The following is a 15,727-nucleotide window of genomic DNA, read 5'->3' as shown; positions in this document are numbered from 1 at the left end:
TTTCATTTATCCATTCACTGGATGATAGACATCTGAGTTTCATCTACTTTTTTTACTATAATTAAGATAGTGCTGCTTTGAACATCGAATTTTGTGTGGATACAAGTTTGTAATTCTCTTCGGTAAATACTTAAGTGGAATTATTGGGTCATGTAGTAACTCTGTTTAAACAAAGGTTTTGAAGAACTGCTGAAGTGTTTTCCCAAATGCTGTATGTACCATTTTAAATTGTTACTGGCAGGTTAGGAGATTTCCAGTTTCTCCATATCCTTACCACATTTTTATTGTCATCTGTTGTTACCACTCATTCACCTCTCCAAATGCTAAATTTTTGTTGCTATTTTCTATTTTACTGTTCTTATTGTCCCATGCCTTAAAAAAAAAAACAAAAACCTTTGTGAGGTTAAATGATAGGTGCCAGTTTTACCCCCATTTGGTAACAGATCCATAATTTAAAATGAAGGAATTTGTTTTTTCTTGAAATTTTAATTAGTTTTATTTATTTTTTAGACAGAGTCTCTGTTGCTTAGGCTGGGATGCAGTGGTGTGATCTCAGCTCACTGTAACTACCACCTCTGGGATCAAGGAATTTCTCCCACCCCTGCCTCCCAAGTAGCTGGGATTACAGGTGTGCACCACCACACTCAGCTAATTTTTGTATTTTTAGTAGAGACAGGGTTTCACTCTGTTGGCCCGGCTGGTCTCGAATTCCTGACTTCAAATGATCCTCCCACCTCGGCCTCCCAAAAGTGCTGAGATTATAGGCATGAACCACTGCAGCTGGCTTAAAATTTTTAAATTAAGGGTCATTTATATAACTTGGTGTGCTAAAGTTAATGAAAGTGTTAGCGATTTTTAAATGAAGAGACATTGGTTAAAAACAATACTTTCACTTATGTGTCAATCTTGTTTATTTCCTTTCTCTTCAATGTAGGCCAGAAGCCTGTCTTAGATGTTCATGCAGAACTAGACAGAATCACACGAAAACCAGTTACAGTTTCTCCCACAACACCTACATCTCCTACGGAAGGAGAAGCTTCTTGAAGATACCAAATAAAGCCATTTATTCAGTTTTCTGGGATAATGTAAACATGCCTCTGCCTTTTCCTTCAAAAATGGAATTAGAAAGCTGGAGTGCTTCTTCAGATGGACTAAATGTATGTCTTGTGTGTGTGTGTGTGGTTGCCCGTTTTTTATAAGGCGCTATACAGAAGAAAAATTACTCTACGTTATGTAGGATTGCTATTTGCATTGCCATTTTGCATAAGGAAGTAATTTTTGATTTTGAAAATCTCAAAACTTTCAGATCGGAAATACAACCATGTGATCGATCATATTCTAAAGGCTATTTAAAACATGTAGAAGAGTTTAGGAGAAGGGCAGAAAACATGCAGATTGGGCATTTGACTGACTTGTAAGTCTAAGCTTATTTTAGTTATAACTATTAAAATCATTTTTAAAAATTTGTCAGTTCTGCTGACAGAAAAAAATTGTCAGATTTTGCACACCAACATAAATGTACCACCACACACAGAAATGCTGAGAGAACTGTCAGACAGCATTTGACACACTAGTCATTGTCTCAATCACTGATCTGTAAGTTGTCATCAAAATATGATTTAGAAATATTGGTCAAGGTGTTTCTTTAACTGAGAAGAAAAGAAAGCACACTGCCTAAATGTGTAAAAGAAAAATGCAGAGGTTATTAAAATGTAAAGAGGTAACAATCTTTGGATTTGTCTATACATATATATATATTTGGCTTTGCCTTAATATACCCCTTTTTTGTTTGTGACTTTGAACTGTAATCAGTTAATAAAGTATTTATTCTCTGCATTCAGGTTCAAATAACTTGTTGCATTTTCTTATGTTTAAATTTACATGTGTCAGCTAATAAATGAGATTCATTAGTATAGTCATCCCTTGGTATCCATGAGGCAGATTGGTTCCAGGACCTACCTCAGGTTCTAAAATCCACAGATGCCTAAGTCGGAGATAGAAAGTGGTATAGTATTTGCATATAGCATTCACATCCTCCTCTATGCTCTAAATCATCTCTACATGATAATACCTAATTCATTGTAAATGCTATGTATATACTTGCACTGTATTGTTCAGAGGAAGATAAAATCTGCCTGTTTAGATGCGATTATTCTTTTCCAAGTATTTTCTTTCTGTCATTGGTTCAATCCATGGATATGGAACCCACAGATACAGAGGGCTAATTTAAAATGTTTGACCTAATTAATAGAAAAGCATTCTGACCTTCTGAGAGATAAATGAATACATTGGATTCCCTATCCTGTACATTTCCTTAATTTGGGAGTTTGCCTTGGTCAACACATCTTCCTCAAGGGCAGAATCTTACATCAGCACGTCTAGTAGGTAAAAATACTAGCCTTCTATCATTTAACAGGAAGAAGTTTTAAAAGCTTGGCAGGTACCCTAACACATAGCCACTCCCTTACAGGTGAGAAGACGTGTTACTGATTTCACCTTTTCAATACTCAGTTTTCAATGATTGTTTTAGAAACTTAAGGACAAATGAATTTTTTTATTGAAGTTCATCTAAAGAACACATCTATATTTGACCTGAGTCATTTAGATAGTTGGGGGGAAAATGGTTGCTGCCCTTTAAATTGGTCTTTGTTACTACTTTGTTGTTTTTTTTTTTTTTTTGAGACAGAGTTTCGCTCTTGTTGCCCAGGCTGGAGTGCAGTGGCGCTATCTTGGCTCACTGCAACCTCCGCCTCCTGAGTTCAGGCAATTCTCCTGCCTCAGCTTCCTGAGTAGCTGGGATTACAGGCATGCACCACCATGCCCAGCTCGTTTTTTGTATTTTTTTTTTTTTAGTAGAGACGGGGTTTCACCATGTTGACCAGGATGGTCTTGATCTCTTGACCTCGTGATCCACCGGCCTCAGCCTTCCAAAGTGCTGGGATTACAGGCTTGAGCCACCGCGCCCAGCCTTACTACTTTGAAATAGATATTCTGAAGGTTTTTTTGAACAAAGTGTTTAAAGACAACACCTCAATCATCTTGCACAATCACTTTATTAAATCTTAAAATCCATTTAGTCTTACAATAACATTTGGCACCTTATATTTAATATAAATGTTCAAAATACATGAGGTGCTGGTCGTGGGTGGTTCATACCTATAATCCCAGCACTTTAGGAGGCTGAGGTGGGAGGATCACTTGAGCCTAGGAGTTTGAGACCAGTCTGAGCAACATGAGAACCCATCTTTACAAAAAATTAGCAGGGTGTTGTGGCACATGCCTGTAGTCCCAGATACTTAGGAGGCTAAGGTGGGAGGATCACTTGAGCCCAGAAAATCGAGTCTTCAGTGAGCTGTGATTGTGCCACTGCACTGCAGTTTGGATGACAGGGGAATCCCTGTCTTAAAAAAAAAAATTATATATATATATATATATATATATATATATAGAGAGAGAGAGAGAGAGAGAGAGAGAGAGAGAGAGAGAGAGAGAGAGAGACACACACACACACACACACACACACACACACACCCATATGTGTATGGATATGAGAGGATAATAATTGGTTTCCAAGTGGGGAAAAACAGGGTATTTGTGGGCATACAAAAATTTATGAAAATGTTCTGTCTGATAAAATATTTGAGATAATGCCACTGATAAAATCTTTAGTTCAGAACAGGTTCTGCAAAAAGGCTGATGTAGATTCTTTCCAAATTAGTACATGATGAAATAAGGAGAGCTAAATACAACTGCAGACAATATGTGGTATGCTTGGATGTATCTGCTATCTTACTTGCATGCATAAGCCAACTCTGACATTGTTCATGTTCTAGAAAATCCTTGGAATGGAGTTGTTACTTTAATTGCTCACTCTGGGATTTAGTCTTATCCAATCTTAAGAGTTTCCATAGACCGTGATTAAACAAACCTATTTTTGTTTAAACCTTAAACCAATGTTTTGCAAGGAGAGTTGTTTTAAACTTTTTGTTTGTTTTTAAGCAAATTTTTAATTGAAGCATACAATACAGAAAAGTGTGCAAGTGTATGGTTTGAAGTATCACAAAGTGACCACATACAACCGGCACCAAAATAAGCAACAGAAAATCACCCAGCACCCACAGAAGCTTCCAGTGTGCCCCTCAATCAGTATCCCCACCCACCAAGTAACCACTGCCTAACTTACAAATACACAGATAAGTCTGGCTTATTTTTAAGCTTTATATAGATTGAATCTTCCAGAGTTACTATTTTAGTGCCAGGCATCTTTCAATATCGGGTTTGTGGTTCATCCATTTTGTTGCATGTATTAATAGTTATTGCAGCATGTTACTCCACAAATATACCATAGTATTCATAATGCTATAGATGGATATGTTACTGCAGGAAATTACCATAAATTGGTGGCTTAACATTATACAAATTTATTTTACCATGCTGGAGGTTAGAAGTCCAAAATAAAAATTAGCTGGGCGTGGTGGCGCATGCCTGTAGTCCCAGCTACTCGGGAGGCTGAGGCAGGAGAATTGCTTGAACCCAGGAGGCGGAGGTTGTAGTGAGCTGAGATCGTGCCATTGCACTCCAGTCTGGGTAACAACAGCGAAACTTCGTCTCAAAAAAAAAAAAAGTCCAAAATAAAGCCTCACTGGGATAAAGTTAAGTGTCAGCAGAGCTGGCTTTTTTTTTTTTTGGAGGCTCTAGAGAAGTATCTGTTGTCTTCCTTTCTGGCATCAAGAAGCTGCCTGTATTCTTTGGCTCTTGGCCCTTTTCTCCAAAGCCAGCAGCCTAGCATCTTCAGCTCTGCATCCATCATTCATATCACTTTCATTCTGACCTTCCTGCTTTCCTCTTTTTTTTTTGAGACAGTTTTGTTCTGTCGCCAGGCGCCAGGCTGGAGTGCAGTGGCGCAATATCGGCTCACTGCAATCTCTGCCTCCTGGGTTCAAGCAATTCTCCTGCCTCAGCCTCCCAAGTAGTTGGGACTACAGGTGCATGCCACCACACCCACCTAATGTTTGTATTTTTTAGTAGAGATGAGGTTTCACCATGTTGGCCAGGATGGTCTCAATCTCCTGACCTCATGATCTGCCTGCCTTGGCCTCCCAAAGGATTACAGGCATGAGCCACCGCACCTGGCTCTGCCTCTTATAAGGACTGAAGTGATTAAATTGGGCCCCCCGAATAATTCATTATGCTCTCCTCTAACAACGCTTTAAATATTCCACTGCACTCTCTTGCTTGCATTGTTTCTGAAAAAGAATCAGATGAAATTCTTATCTTTTCTCTCTAGAGGGGCTTTTTACCTCTGGCTTATTTAAAGACTTTGATTTTCTGCAATTTGCATATGATATGCCTAGGTATAGGTTTGTTTTTCATTTATCTTTCATTTGATTTTATTTGTCTTATTTTTTGAGATAGGGTCCCACTCTGTTGCTCAGGCTGGAGTACAGTGACTCAATCAGAGCTCAATGCAACCTCTGCCTCCCAAGCTCAAGCAACCCTCCCAACTCAGCCTCCCTAGTAGCTGGGGCTACAGGCACGCACCACCATGCCCAGCTAATTTTTGTATTGTTTCTAGAGACAGGGTTTCACTATATTGCCCAGGCTTGTCTCAAACTCCTGGGCTCAAGCAATCCTCCTGCCTCCACCTCCCAAAGTGTTGGGATTACAGGTGTGAGCCACTGCACCTGGCCCATTGATCTTTCTTAATGCTTCCTGAACCTCATGGATCTGTAGTTTGGTGTCACATTAATATGGGGAAATTCTCAGTCATTGCTTCAGATATTTATTTTGTTCCTTTCTTCTCTTGGTATGCCTATTACCTATATGTTACACCGTTTATAGTGGCCCCCCAGTTCTTGGATATTTTGTTCCTTTGTGTGCATGTGTGTCCGTTTTCTCTTTGCTTTTCAGTTTTGAAAGTTGATGTTGACATGTCCTCCAGCTGAACAGTTCTTTCCTCAGCTCAGCAATTCTCAGTCCAGTCTACTAGTGAGCCTATCAAAGGCATTCGTTGTTTGTTTTTTCTTCATCTCTAGCATTTATGTTTGATACGCTCTTAGAATGTTCATCTCTGCTTACATTATCCATCTGTTCTTGGATGTTGTCTACTTTTTCCACTAGAGTCCTTAGCATATTAGTCATAGTTGTTTTGAATTAATGGTCTGATAATTCCAACATTCCTGCTATATCCGAGTCTGGTTCTGATGCTTGCTCTGTCTTCAAACTGTGTTTTATTTATTTATTTATTTATTTATTATTTATTTATTTTTGAGACGGAGTTTCGCTCTTGTTACCCAGGCTGGAATGCAATGGTGCGATCTCGGCTCACCACAACCTCCGCCTCCTGGGTTCAGGCAATTCTCCTGCCTCGGCCTCCTGAGTAGCTGAGATTACAGGCATGCACCACCATGCCCAGCTAATTTTTGTATTTTTAGTAGAGACGGGGTTTCACCATGTTGACCAGGATGGATGGTCTCGATCTCTTGACCTCGTGATCCACCCGCCTCGGCCTCCCAAAGTGCTGGGGTTACAGACGTGAGCCACCACGCCCAGCCTCAAACTGTGTTTTTTATATGCTTCACACATTTTCGTTAACAGCTGGATATGATGTACAGTAAAAGGAGCTCTGGTGAGTAGGCCTTTAGTGGTGTGTGGAGAGGAAGCATTCTGTATTTCTATTATTAGGGCTCAGTTTTAGCAAGTCTGTGAACCTGGGATGTAAATTTCCTAAGTGTTTTTAAGTACCCATACCCGCCTTAGGTGAGATAGGATGTCTAGAAGGGGCTGGAGTTAGGTGTTTCCCTTCCACCAGGTTGGTTTGGCTCTGATAAAACCCCAGTAGGTAAGGCTGTGGTAGAATCGTTTCTCTTGAGGACAAGCTTTGTTAAAAACAGAGTGCTCTGGCATATTTCCAAATGGTTACTTTCCCTGCCCCTGCCAGAAGCATGAGAGATCTTCATGGTGAGACTTTCACTCTGATCTTCACGGTGAGAACCTGGGAGAGCTCCTAGAGGTAAAACTCACAAAAGTGTGGGGGCCCTCTTATGACTGGATCCCCATAGAATTATGAACTCAGACTTAATTCACACTGAGCCTCTGGGCAATTCATCAATTACAGTTCAGATTCCTCTGTCCCAGAACTGGTTCCTACAGAGGTGCATGCCCGGTGGTTTCTGCTCCGGTAAGTTGTGATTCTGTGTCACCTGTCTATCTCCAATTTGGGAGGCAATGGTTTCCCCTGTGATCATTTCTGACAGATCTCCTTGTTAGGACAAAGTGATGACCTCAAAACTCCTTTTGACAACAAACTGGTAAAACTGTGGGCAAACAAAACAAAACAAAACAAAAGTTTAAAAAAACTCCTTACATGCTGGACTGGAAATCTTATTTACCCCGCTCAAGATTCTCAGTCATAGCTGCAAAGTCTCTGCCAAGTCAGGTAACATCCGCAGGCTCTGGGATTTGAACGTGCACATCTTTTGGGCACTGTTACTCAGCCTACCGCAGGATGTTTGGGTGATTTTCAGTCTTTCAGTTGTTATTATGAATAGTGCTGTCGTAACCACTGTTGCAGGCGTCTGGTGGAAAACATGTTTTCATTTCTGTTAGGTGTATATGTAATAGTGGATTGTTGGGTCCATAGATTATATGTTTTCAACCTTAGCAGACAAAGTCAACGTCTTTCCAAAGTGGTTTTGAGAATTCCCATTCTTGGGAGAAAATATTTGCAAGTCATAGATCTGAGAAAGGCCTAATATCCAGAATTTATAAAGAACTGACAATTCAATAATAAGACAGCCCAATTTACAGATGGCCAAGGGATTTGAAGAGGCATTTCTCCAAAGAAGATATACAAATGTAAAATAAGCATATGAAAAGATACTTAACATTGGGGTAGGCTAAAAATCAAAACCACAATAAGATACCACTTCACAACCACTAGGATGACTAAAATAGTAAGTGTTGGTGAGGATGTGGAGAAACTGGAACCCCCGTGCATTGCTAATGGGAATGTGAAGTGTACAACACCTGCTTTGGGAAACAGTCTGGTGGTTCTTCCTTTCTTCTTTTTTTTTTTTGAGATGGAGTCTCACTCTGTGGCCAGGCTGGAGTGCAGTGGTGCAATCTTGGCTCAGTGCAACCTCTGACTCCCGGATTCAAGCAATTCTCCTGCCTCAGCCTCCCAAGTAGCTGGGAGACAGAAAGTAGATTAGTGGGTGTTAGAAGGTAGGGGGAGGAGGAAATGAGGAGTGGCTGCTAATAGGGTTTTATTTTGGGGGTAAGGAAAATATTCTGGAATTATATAGTGATGGTGGTTTCACAATCTTGTGAATATACTAAAAATTGCTGACTTGTACACTTCAAAAGGGTGAATTTTATGTGAATTATATATCTATTTTTTTGTTTTATTTTATTTTTATTTTTATTTTGAAATGGAGTTTCACTCTTGTGGCCCAGGCTGGAGTGCAGTGGCATGATCTTGGCTCACTGCAACCTCCACTTCCCAGATTCAAGTGATTCTCATGCCTCAGCCTCCTTAATAGCTGGGATTGCAGGCACTCACCACCACACCCGGCTAATTTTTGTATTATTAGTAGAAATGGGGTTTCATCATGTTGGCCAGGCTGGTCTCAAACTCCTGACCTCAGGTGATCTGCCCACTTTGGCCTCCCAAAGGACAATTACAGGCGTGAGCCACCGTGCCTGGTCTTGTCTCATTCTTTACATATTCAGAACACTGGTTCCAGTCAGATATGTATTGCAAATATCTTTTTCCACTCTGGGGTGTCTTTTCCTAATTACAAGTTACTGATTTTAATATAGCTCAGTTGATCAGTGTTTCTTTATGGTTATTGCTTTCATACCTGTTTTTAAGAAGTCTTTGCCAGCTGGCATGGTGGCTTGCAACGTAATCCCAGGACTTTAGGAGGCCAAGGTGGGAGGATCCCTTGAGCTGAGGAGTTTGAGACCAGGCTGGGCAATACAGTGAGATCTCATCTCTACCAAAAATTTCAAAATTGGGCATGGTGGCATGAGCCTGTAGTCCCAGCTACTCTGGAGGCTACAAGGAGGATCACTTGAGCCCAGGAAGCAGAGGATGCAGTGAGCCATGTTCACACCACTGCACTGTAGCCTGGACAACAGAGCAAGATCCTGTCTCAAAAAAAAAAAAAAAAAAAAAAAAAACTTTGCTGGCCCCAAAGTCATAAAGATCTTCTATGCTTTAATTTTTCTATAAGCTTTATTGTTTCACTTTTCTACAATCCACCTGGAATTGGTTTCTATGCACAGTATGAAATAGGGACAAGATTTTTTTTTTTTTTGAGGTGGAGTTTCGCTCATGTTACCCAGGCTGGAGTGCAGTGGCGCGATCTGGGCTCACCGCAACCTCCGTCCTGAGTTCAGGCAATTCTCCTGCCTCAGCCTCTTGAGTAGCTGGGATTACAGGCACACGCCACCATGCCCAGCTAATTTTTTGTATTTTTAGTAGAGACAGGGTTTCACCATGTTGACCAGGATAGTCTCGATCTCTTGACCTTGTGATCCACCCGCCTCAGCCTCCCAAAGTGCTGGGATTACAGGCTTGAGCCACCGCGCCCGGCCTAAGATTCATTTTTAACATGCAGATGTTCAATTTATCCAATACCACTGTTAGAAAAAAAAAAAACCATCATTTCTTTACTGCTCTGCAGTGCTATGTTGGTCATAAATTGACTGTTATTTGTGCACACATCATCTGTTTCTGAGGCATAGAACCAACTAGTCATTTGCCACAGAAATCCTGGCATTTTTATTGGGGTTGCATTGAGGATAACAATTTGTGAATAACTGTTATCTTTACAACATCTCTAGACGATGCACAGGAATAGGCTTCCAATTATTACCTATAGGTTTTCTTTAGGTTCTCTTAGCAATGTTTGTAGTTTTCAGTGTATTCTCTTGTATCTCCTTTTGGTGGCTTTGGGGAGAGTATTTGGTTTTGATGCTATTATAGAATAATATCCTTTTAAGATTTCATTTTACTTTGTTGCTCACATATATAAATATAGTTTTCGTGTCGATTTCATCCAGCAACCTTACCTTACCATTTATCTTTTTATTTTTTAATCATTTTTGGGAGGGAGTCTCCCTGTGTTGCCCAGGCTGGAGTATAGTAGTGTGATCTTGGCTCACTGCAACTTCCACTTCCCTGGTTCAAGCATTTCTCCCACCTCAGCCTCCCAAGTAGCTGGGATTACAGGTGTCTGCCACCACACTTGGGTAATTTTTGTATTTTTAGTAGAGATGGGGTTTTGCTATGTTGGCCCAGCTGGTCTTGAACTCCTGACCTCAAGTGATTCACCCGCCTTGGCCTCCCAAAGTGCTGGGATTAGCTATTCAGAAGACTGAGGCAGGAGAATGGCTTGAACCCAGGAGGCGGAGGTTGCAGTGAACTAAAATAGTGCCACTGCACTCCAGCCTGGGCAACAAAGCAGGACTCAGTCTCAAAAACAAACAAACAAAGTGCTGGGATTACAGGCATGAGCCACCGCACCCAGCCTCCTCTTCATTTATTAATGTAATGGTTCTGTAATTTGTTTTTTATTTTATTTGGATTTTCCTACATGTAGTTATGTAAACTGCAAATAATGACTTTATCTCTTCCTTGTAATGTCTTCTTGGTTTATTACACCAGTACTTCAATACAGAATATTATAGAACTGGTGAGAGAAAACATCTTTAATTGTTCCCCATCCCAGAGTAAAAACCTTCAATATTTCACCATTGAGTGTATTTGCTGCATGTTTCTGTAGCAACTCTATCAAAAAAGGAAGCGCTCTCAGATGAGAGCATGTCCTTGCATGCACGTGTGCGTGCGCACACACACACACACACACACACAAAGTCCGTCCTTCCTTCCCTCCCTCCCTCTCCCCTCCCTCCCCTCCCCTCCCCTCCCCTCCCTCCCTCCCTCCCTCCCTCCCTCCCTCCCTCCCTCCTTCCTTCCTTCCTTCCTTCCTTCCTTCCTTCCTTCGAGATGCAGTCTCACTCTGTTGCCCAGGCTGGAGTGCAGTGGCACTATCTTGGCTCACTGCAACTCTGCCTCCCGGATACAGGCGATTCTCCTGCCTCAGCCTCCCAAGTAACAGGGACTACAGGTGTGTGCCACCACACCTGGCTAATTTTTTGTATTTTTAGTAGAGACAGGTTTTCACCGTGTTAGCCAGATGGTCTCTATCTCCTGACCTTGTGATCTGCCCACCTGGGCCTCCCAAAGTTCTGGGATTACAGGCATGAGCCACCGCGCCCCACCAAAGCGCCTTTTTCTCCAGTCACTTTGTCATGAGTTTTATCATGAATTTTATCAAATGCTGTCTTCATCTATAGATTATTATTTTCTTTTTTCTATCAATGGTATGAGTTACATCACCTTTTAAAAGTATTAAGCCAGGCCAGTCATGGTGGCTCATGCCTGTAATCCCAGCACTTTGGGAGGCCGAGGTGGATAGATCACGAGGTCAGGAGTTTGAGACCATCCTGGCTAACATGGTGAAACCCCGTCTCTACAAAAATTAGCTGGGTATGGTGGCAGGCATCTGTAATCCCAGCTACTTGGGAGGCTGAGGCAGGAGAATCACTTAAACCCAGGAGGCAGAGGTTGTAGTGAGCCAAGATTGCACCATTGCACTCCAGCCTGAAAGACAAAGCAAGACTGTCTCAAAAAAAAAAAAAAAAAAAATTAAGTCAACTTTGTATTCCTAGAAAAAACCCTATGCTAATCTTGATATATTTTATTGTATCACTGAATTTGATTTGCTAATATTTTGTTAGAATTTTACATTATGGGCCAGGCGTGGTGGCTCATGGCTGTAATCCCAGCACTTTGGGAGGCTAAAGTGGGCAGATCACAAGGTCAAGCAATCAAGACCATCCTGGCTAACACAGTGAAACCCCGTCTCTATAAAAAAAAATTAAAATTAAAAAATTAAAAAATTTTTTGCATTATGATGCTGAAAAATCCTAACCTATAATTTTCATTTCCCCTAATTTTTTTTGTCAGTGTTTTTTGTTTTGTTTTGTTTTTAATTTTCAGTAGAGACAGGGTTTTGCACCAGCCTGGTCTCCAACTCCTGACCTCAGGTGATTCACCCCCCTGGCCTCCTAAAGTGCTGCGATTACAGGCGTGAGCCACTATGCCCAGCTGTCAATATTTTATATCAAGATTATGTTGACCTCATAAAACAATTCCCTGTTTGTGTTCTTTGTAAAGAGTTCATGTAAGATTGGTATAGTACCTATAAAATTTGTTTCTGTAGAATGATCAAATGTCACTTTAGAAGGCCCCTCATAGAACTGAATAATGAACCAAATGGTAATATCCATTATAGTTTTCTTATCTGGGGGCTTTCATTTAGACCGAAATTACTAGATGTTTAAACTGGCAGAATCCCAGAATATGGGAGTTCTTCCGTCATGCAACACTTACTAACGTTTTTACTAAATAGATGTTCTCCATGCTGAACTAGGATTTTAGAAAATGATGACAAGAAATTCTTGCTGAATGTACAAGGCTTATCCTGTGATCATGATTATTTTACAAAATTATAGGAAAAAATGAGTGAATCTTTAATTATAATAGGTTAAATTTTAATAAACCCTAGGGAGAAATGAAAGGTATGTATGGTACAGGATAATTTGCTAGAATTGTCACCTGTTCTTTCATGAGCCATGTGGCCTAGAAAATGGCTAAAGACATATGAATGCCTTATTTGGAAACATCTGAAGTATAATTCTTAACTGATTATAGGCATTTGGTTTGGTTGAGGAGAATCATGGCTATTATGTTGAGAAGCTTCATTTATCATAGTTTAAACCAACAGGTAGCAAAATTGGCTTATACAAGGAATTATCTAAAACATTTAGACAACTCTTGTGTCAAATAGGAACAGTGTTTAAAAGAAAAATGGAAAAGTATATGTCCATTGCCTGGTAATTTCTTGGGCATCTTATACCAGGAAGTGTCAGGAAGAGCTGACATTGTATTCTCTTAAGTAACAAGGACACGAGGGGAACACCGGCCACTTTTAGTTTTACTGTCTCACCAAATTATAATTTAAAATATGTGGTTATTAATGTGAACAGGTGCTTGGAATTCAAGGATACTTTTAAAGGTATCTCTATTTTACTTGGCTAGACTTAAAATTTTTAAAGACATTTCTCAATCAGCTGAAGATAATTGGAGATAAATGGCAATAGTCATACTTTGGGAAATTGCAGATGCGCGCACACACACACACACACAATACTTTGAGAAACGAGACACACACACACACACACACATACACAGAGAGGGAGAGAATAATAGACACATATACACATTTGGTAGCACTGTATCACCACCGTCTTTTTAGAATTAGTTGGTAACAACTCTTTTCCATCTTATCTTGGGTTAGGAATATTTTCTGAAACTTAAATACAGTAATTTTCAAATTTTTGGTCACAGGACTTCTTTGCATTTCTACTTATTAGTGACACCAAGGAGCTTTTGAAAATGTTTGTGGTATTTACCTATATTAGAATAAAACCTAAAGCAGTTTAAATATTAATTCATTTATAAATAACAAATCTTTTACAGTTAACATAAATAACATTTGTAATGGAATATAACTTTCCCCCAGACAAACAACGTATTGAGAACAGTGTCATTGTTTTATATTTTTGTAAATCTCTTTGATGTCTTGTGTGATAGAATAGCTGGATTCTGTATCTACTGCATTCAATTTGATGTGTTACATTGTTTCAGTTGAATTCAAGGAAGAAAATCCAGCTTCACAGGTAAGTAGGAGGAAAAAGGAATCGTTTAATAGCTTTTCCAAATGATTGTGAATTTTCTTTTTGAGACTAAAACTTGACAAGTGTTAGTTTTTTAAGGATTAAATACAGTGTGGAATCCATTGGTCTATCCTACACTTTTTTTTTTTTTTTTTTTTTGAGACAGCTCTGTCACCTAGTCTGGAGTGCAGTGGGCTCCATCTAGCTCACTGCAACCTCCACCTCCTGGGCTCAAGTGATCCTCCCACCCCAGCCTCCAGAGTTGCTGGGACTTCAGGTGTGCCTCATCACATCCAGCTAATTTTTTAATCATTATTATTTTGTAGAGATGGGGTTTCACAATATTCCCCAGGCTGGTCTTGAACTCCTGGACTCAAGTGATCCACCTGCCTTGGCCTCACAAAGTGCTGGGATTACAGGCATCAGCCACCACATCTGGTCCTGTCCTACACTTTGAATAGATTGTTACCCCTATGTCAGTTTGTAACTTCATTTTATTGGTCATTTAGAAAATAACAGTTTACTGACTTTCTAGGACCTGCCAGGTATTGATATTTCATCAAAAAAATCACACTGTAGCCTGACACAGTGTGCACGCCTGTAGTCTTAGCCACTCAGGAGGCTGAGATGTGAGGACCACTTGAGCCTAGGAATTTGAGACCAGCCTGGGCAAAACAGGAAGACTGCCTCAAAAAAAAAAAAAGAAAAAAAATGTCACATTTGTTAATATTACTACTAATCTCACCAGAAAAGCCTAAGTGTTGAGGCCGGGCGCGGTGGCTCACGCCTGTAATCCCAGCACTTTGGGAGGCAGAAGTGGGGGGATCAGGAGGTCAGGAGTTGGAGACCAGCCTGACCAATATGGTGAAACCCTGTCTCTACTAAAAAGACAAAAATTAGCCGGGCGTGGTGGCAGATACCTGTAGTTCCAGCTACTCAGGAGGCTGAGGCAATAGCATTGCTTGAACCCAGGAGGAGGAGGTTGCAGTGAGCTCATTGGTACATACAAATGTTCCAAAATGCTATTTTTTTTGGAAACTTCAAATGTTATGAATGGCAACAAATACTGTCAGTTGTATTCCCTGTATTGACAGGTTTACTTTGTTCATTTTTGAGAAAATGTCTGCCTAAATCTGGAAACCTGTTCTTTTAAGATGGTGAAAAATAAGTGGCTAGTTTTGCTTACTTACAACTCAATAGCACAGGTTCTTTTCCTAGAGTGCCATTGTCATTCAGCCTGCAGCAGAAATGCTATATGTGTACTTTCTATCATGTCACATAGAATTGTAAAATGACTGCTACTAAATGACTGCAGTTTAACAAAATTAACCTTTACTTCTTCATCAAGGGAACTTTTAAGTGAAAATGCCTTTATTTTTTCCCAGGAAGTAGTGAAGAATACAATGACTACAAATAAAGTTTGGTGCCACTGTCTTGTTTTGTGCTACAGTGCTGGCAGTTTTACTCCACCAGCAGTGCAAACAAATGTCTTTACAGTGAAAAAGGCAAATGACTTCTTAGTCTTTTTTTTTTTTTGAGACAAAGTCTTGCTCTGTTGCCAGGTGCTAGGCTGGAGTTCAGTGGCGCAATCTTGGCTCACTGCAACCTCTGCCTCCTGGGTTCAAGCAATTCTCCTGCCTCAGCCTCCCCAGTAGCTGGGATTACAGGCACATGCCACCATGCCCAGCAAATTTTTGTATTTTTAGTAGAGACGGTGTTTCACCATGTTGGCCAGGATGGTCTTGATCTCTTGACCTCATGATCCACCCGCCTCAGCCTCCCAAAGTGCTGGGATTACAGTCGTGAGCCACTGCTCCTGGCCTTCTTAGTCGTCTTTTGAAAATAGTCTATACCTCAGGAGGCTGAGGTGGGAGAATTGCTTGAACCCAGGAGGCAGAGGTTGCGGTGAGCCGAG

At 40.5% G+C, this 15,727-nt stretch overlaps 1 protein-coding gene across 1 annotated transcript in view; it reads left to right on the top strand.

Moving 5' to 3' along the window:
• Positions 1–1,848, top strand: part of DYNC1LI1 (dynein cytoplasmic 1 light intermediate chain 1) — a 43,981-nt gene extending 42,133 nt beyond the window's left edge. The window contains exon 13 of the mRNA XM_002759727.6: positions 935–1,848. Coding sequence (XP_002759773.1) covers positions 935–1,044 — 110 coding nt within the window. The 3' untranslated portion in view covers positions 1,045–1,848. The remainder of the gene's footprint in view (positions 1–934) is intronic.
• Positions 1,849–15,727: the final 13,879 nt, after the last annotated feature.

Source organism: Callithrix jacchus, chromosome 17 (assembly GCF_049354715.1).
Source record: "Callithrix jacchus isolate 240 chromosome 17, calJac240_pri, whole genome shotgun sequence".
Lineage (NCBI taxonomy): Eukaryota > Metazoa > Chordata > Mammalia > Primates > Cebidae > Callithrix > Callithrix jacchus.
This window is presented reverse-complemented; position numbering and strand designations above follow the sequence as displayed.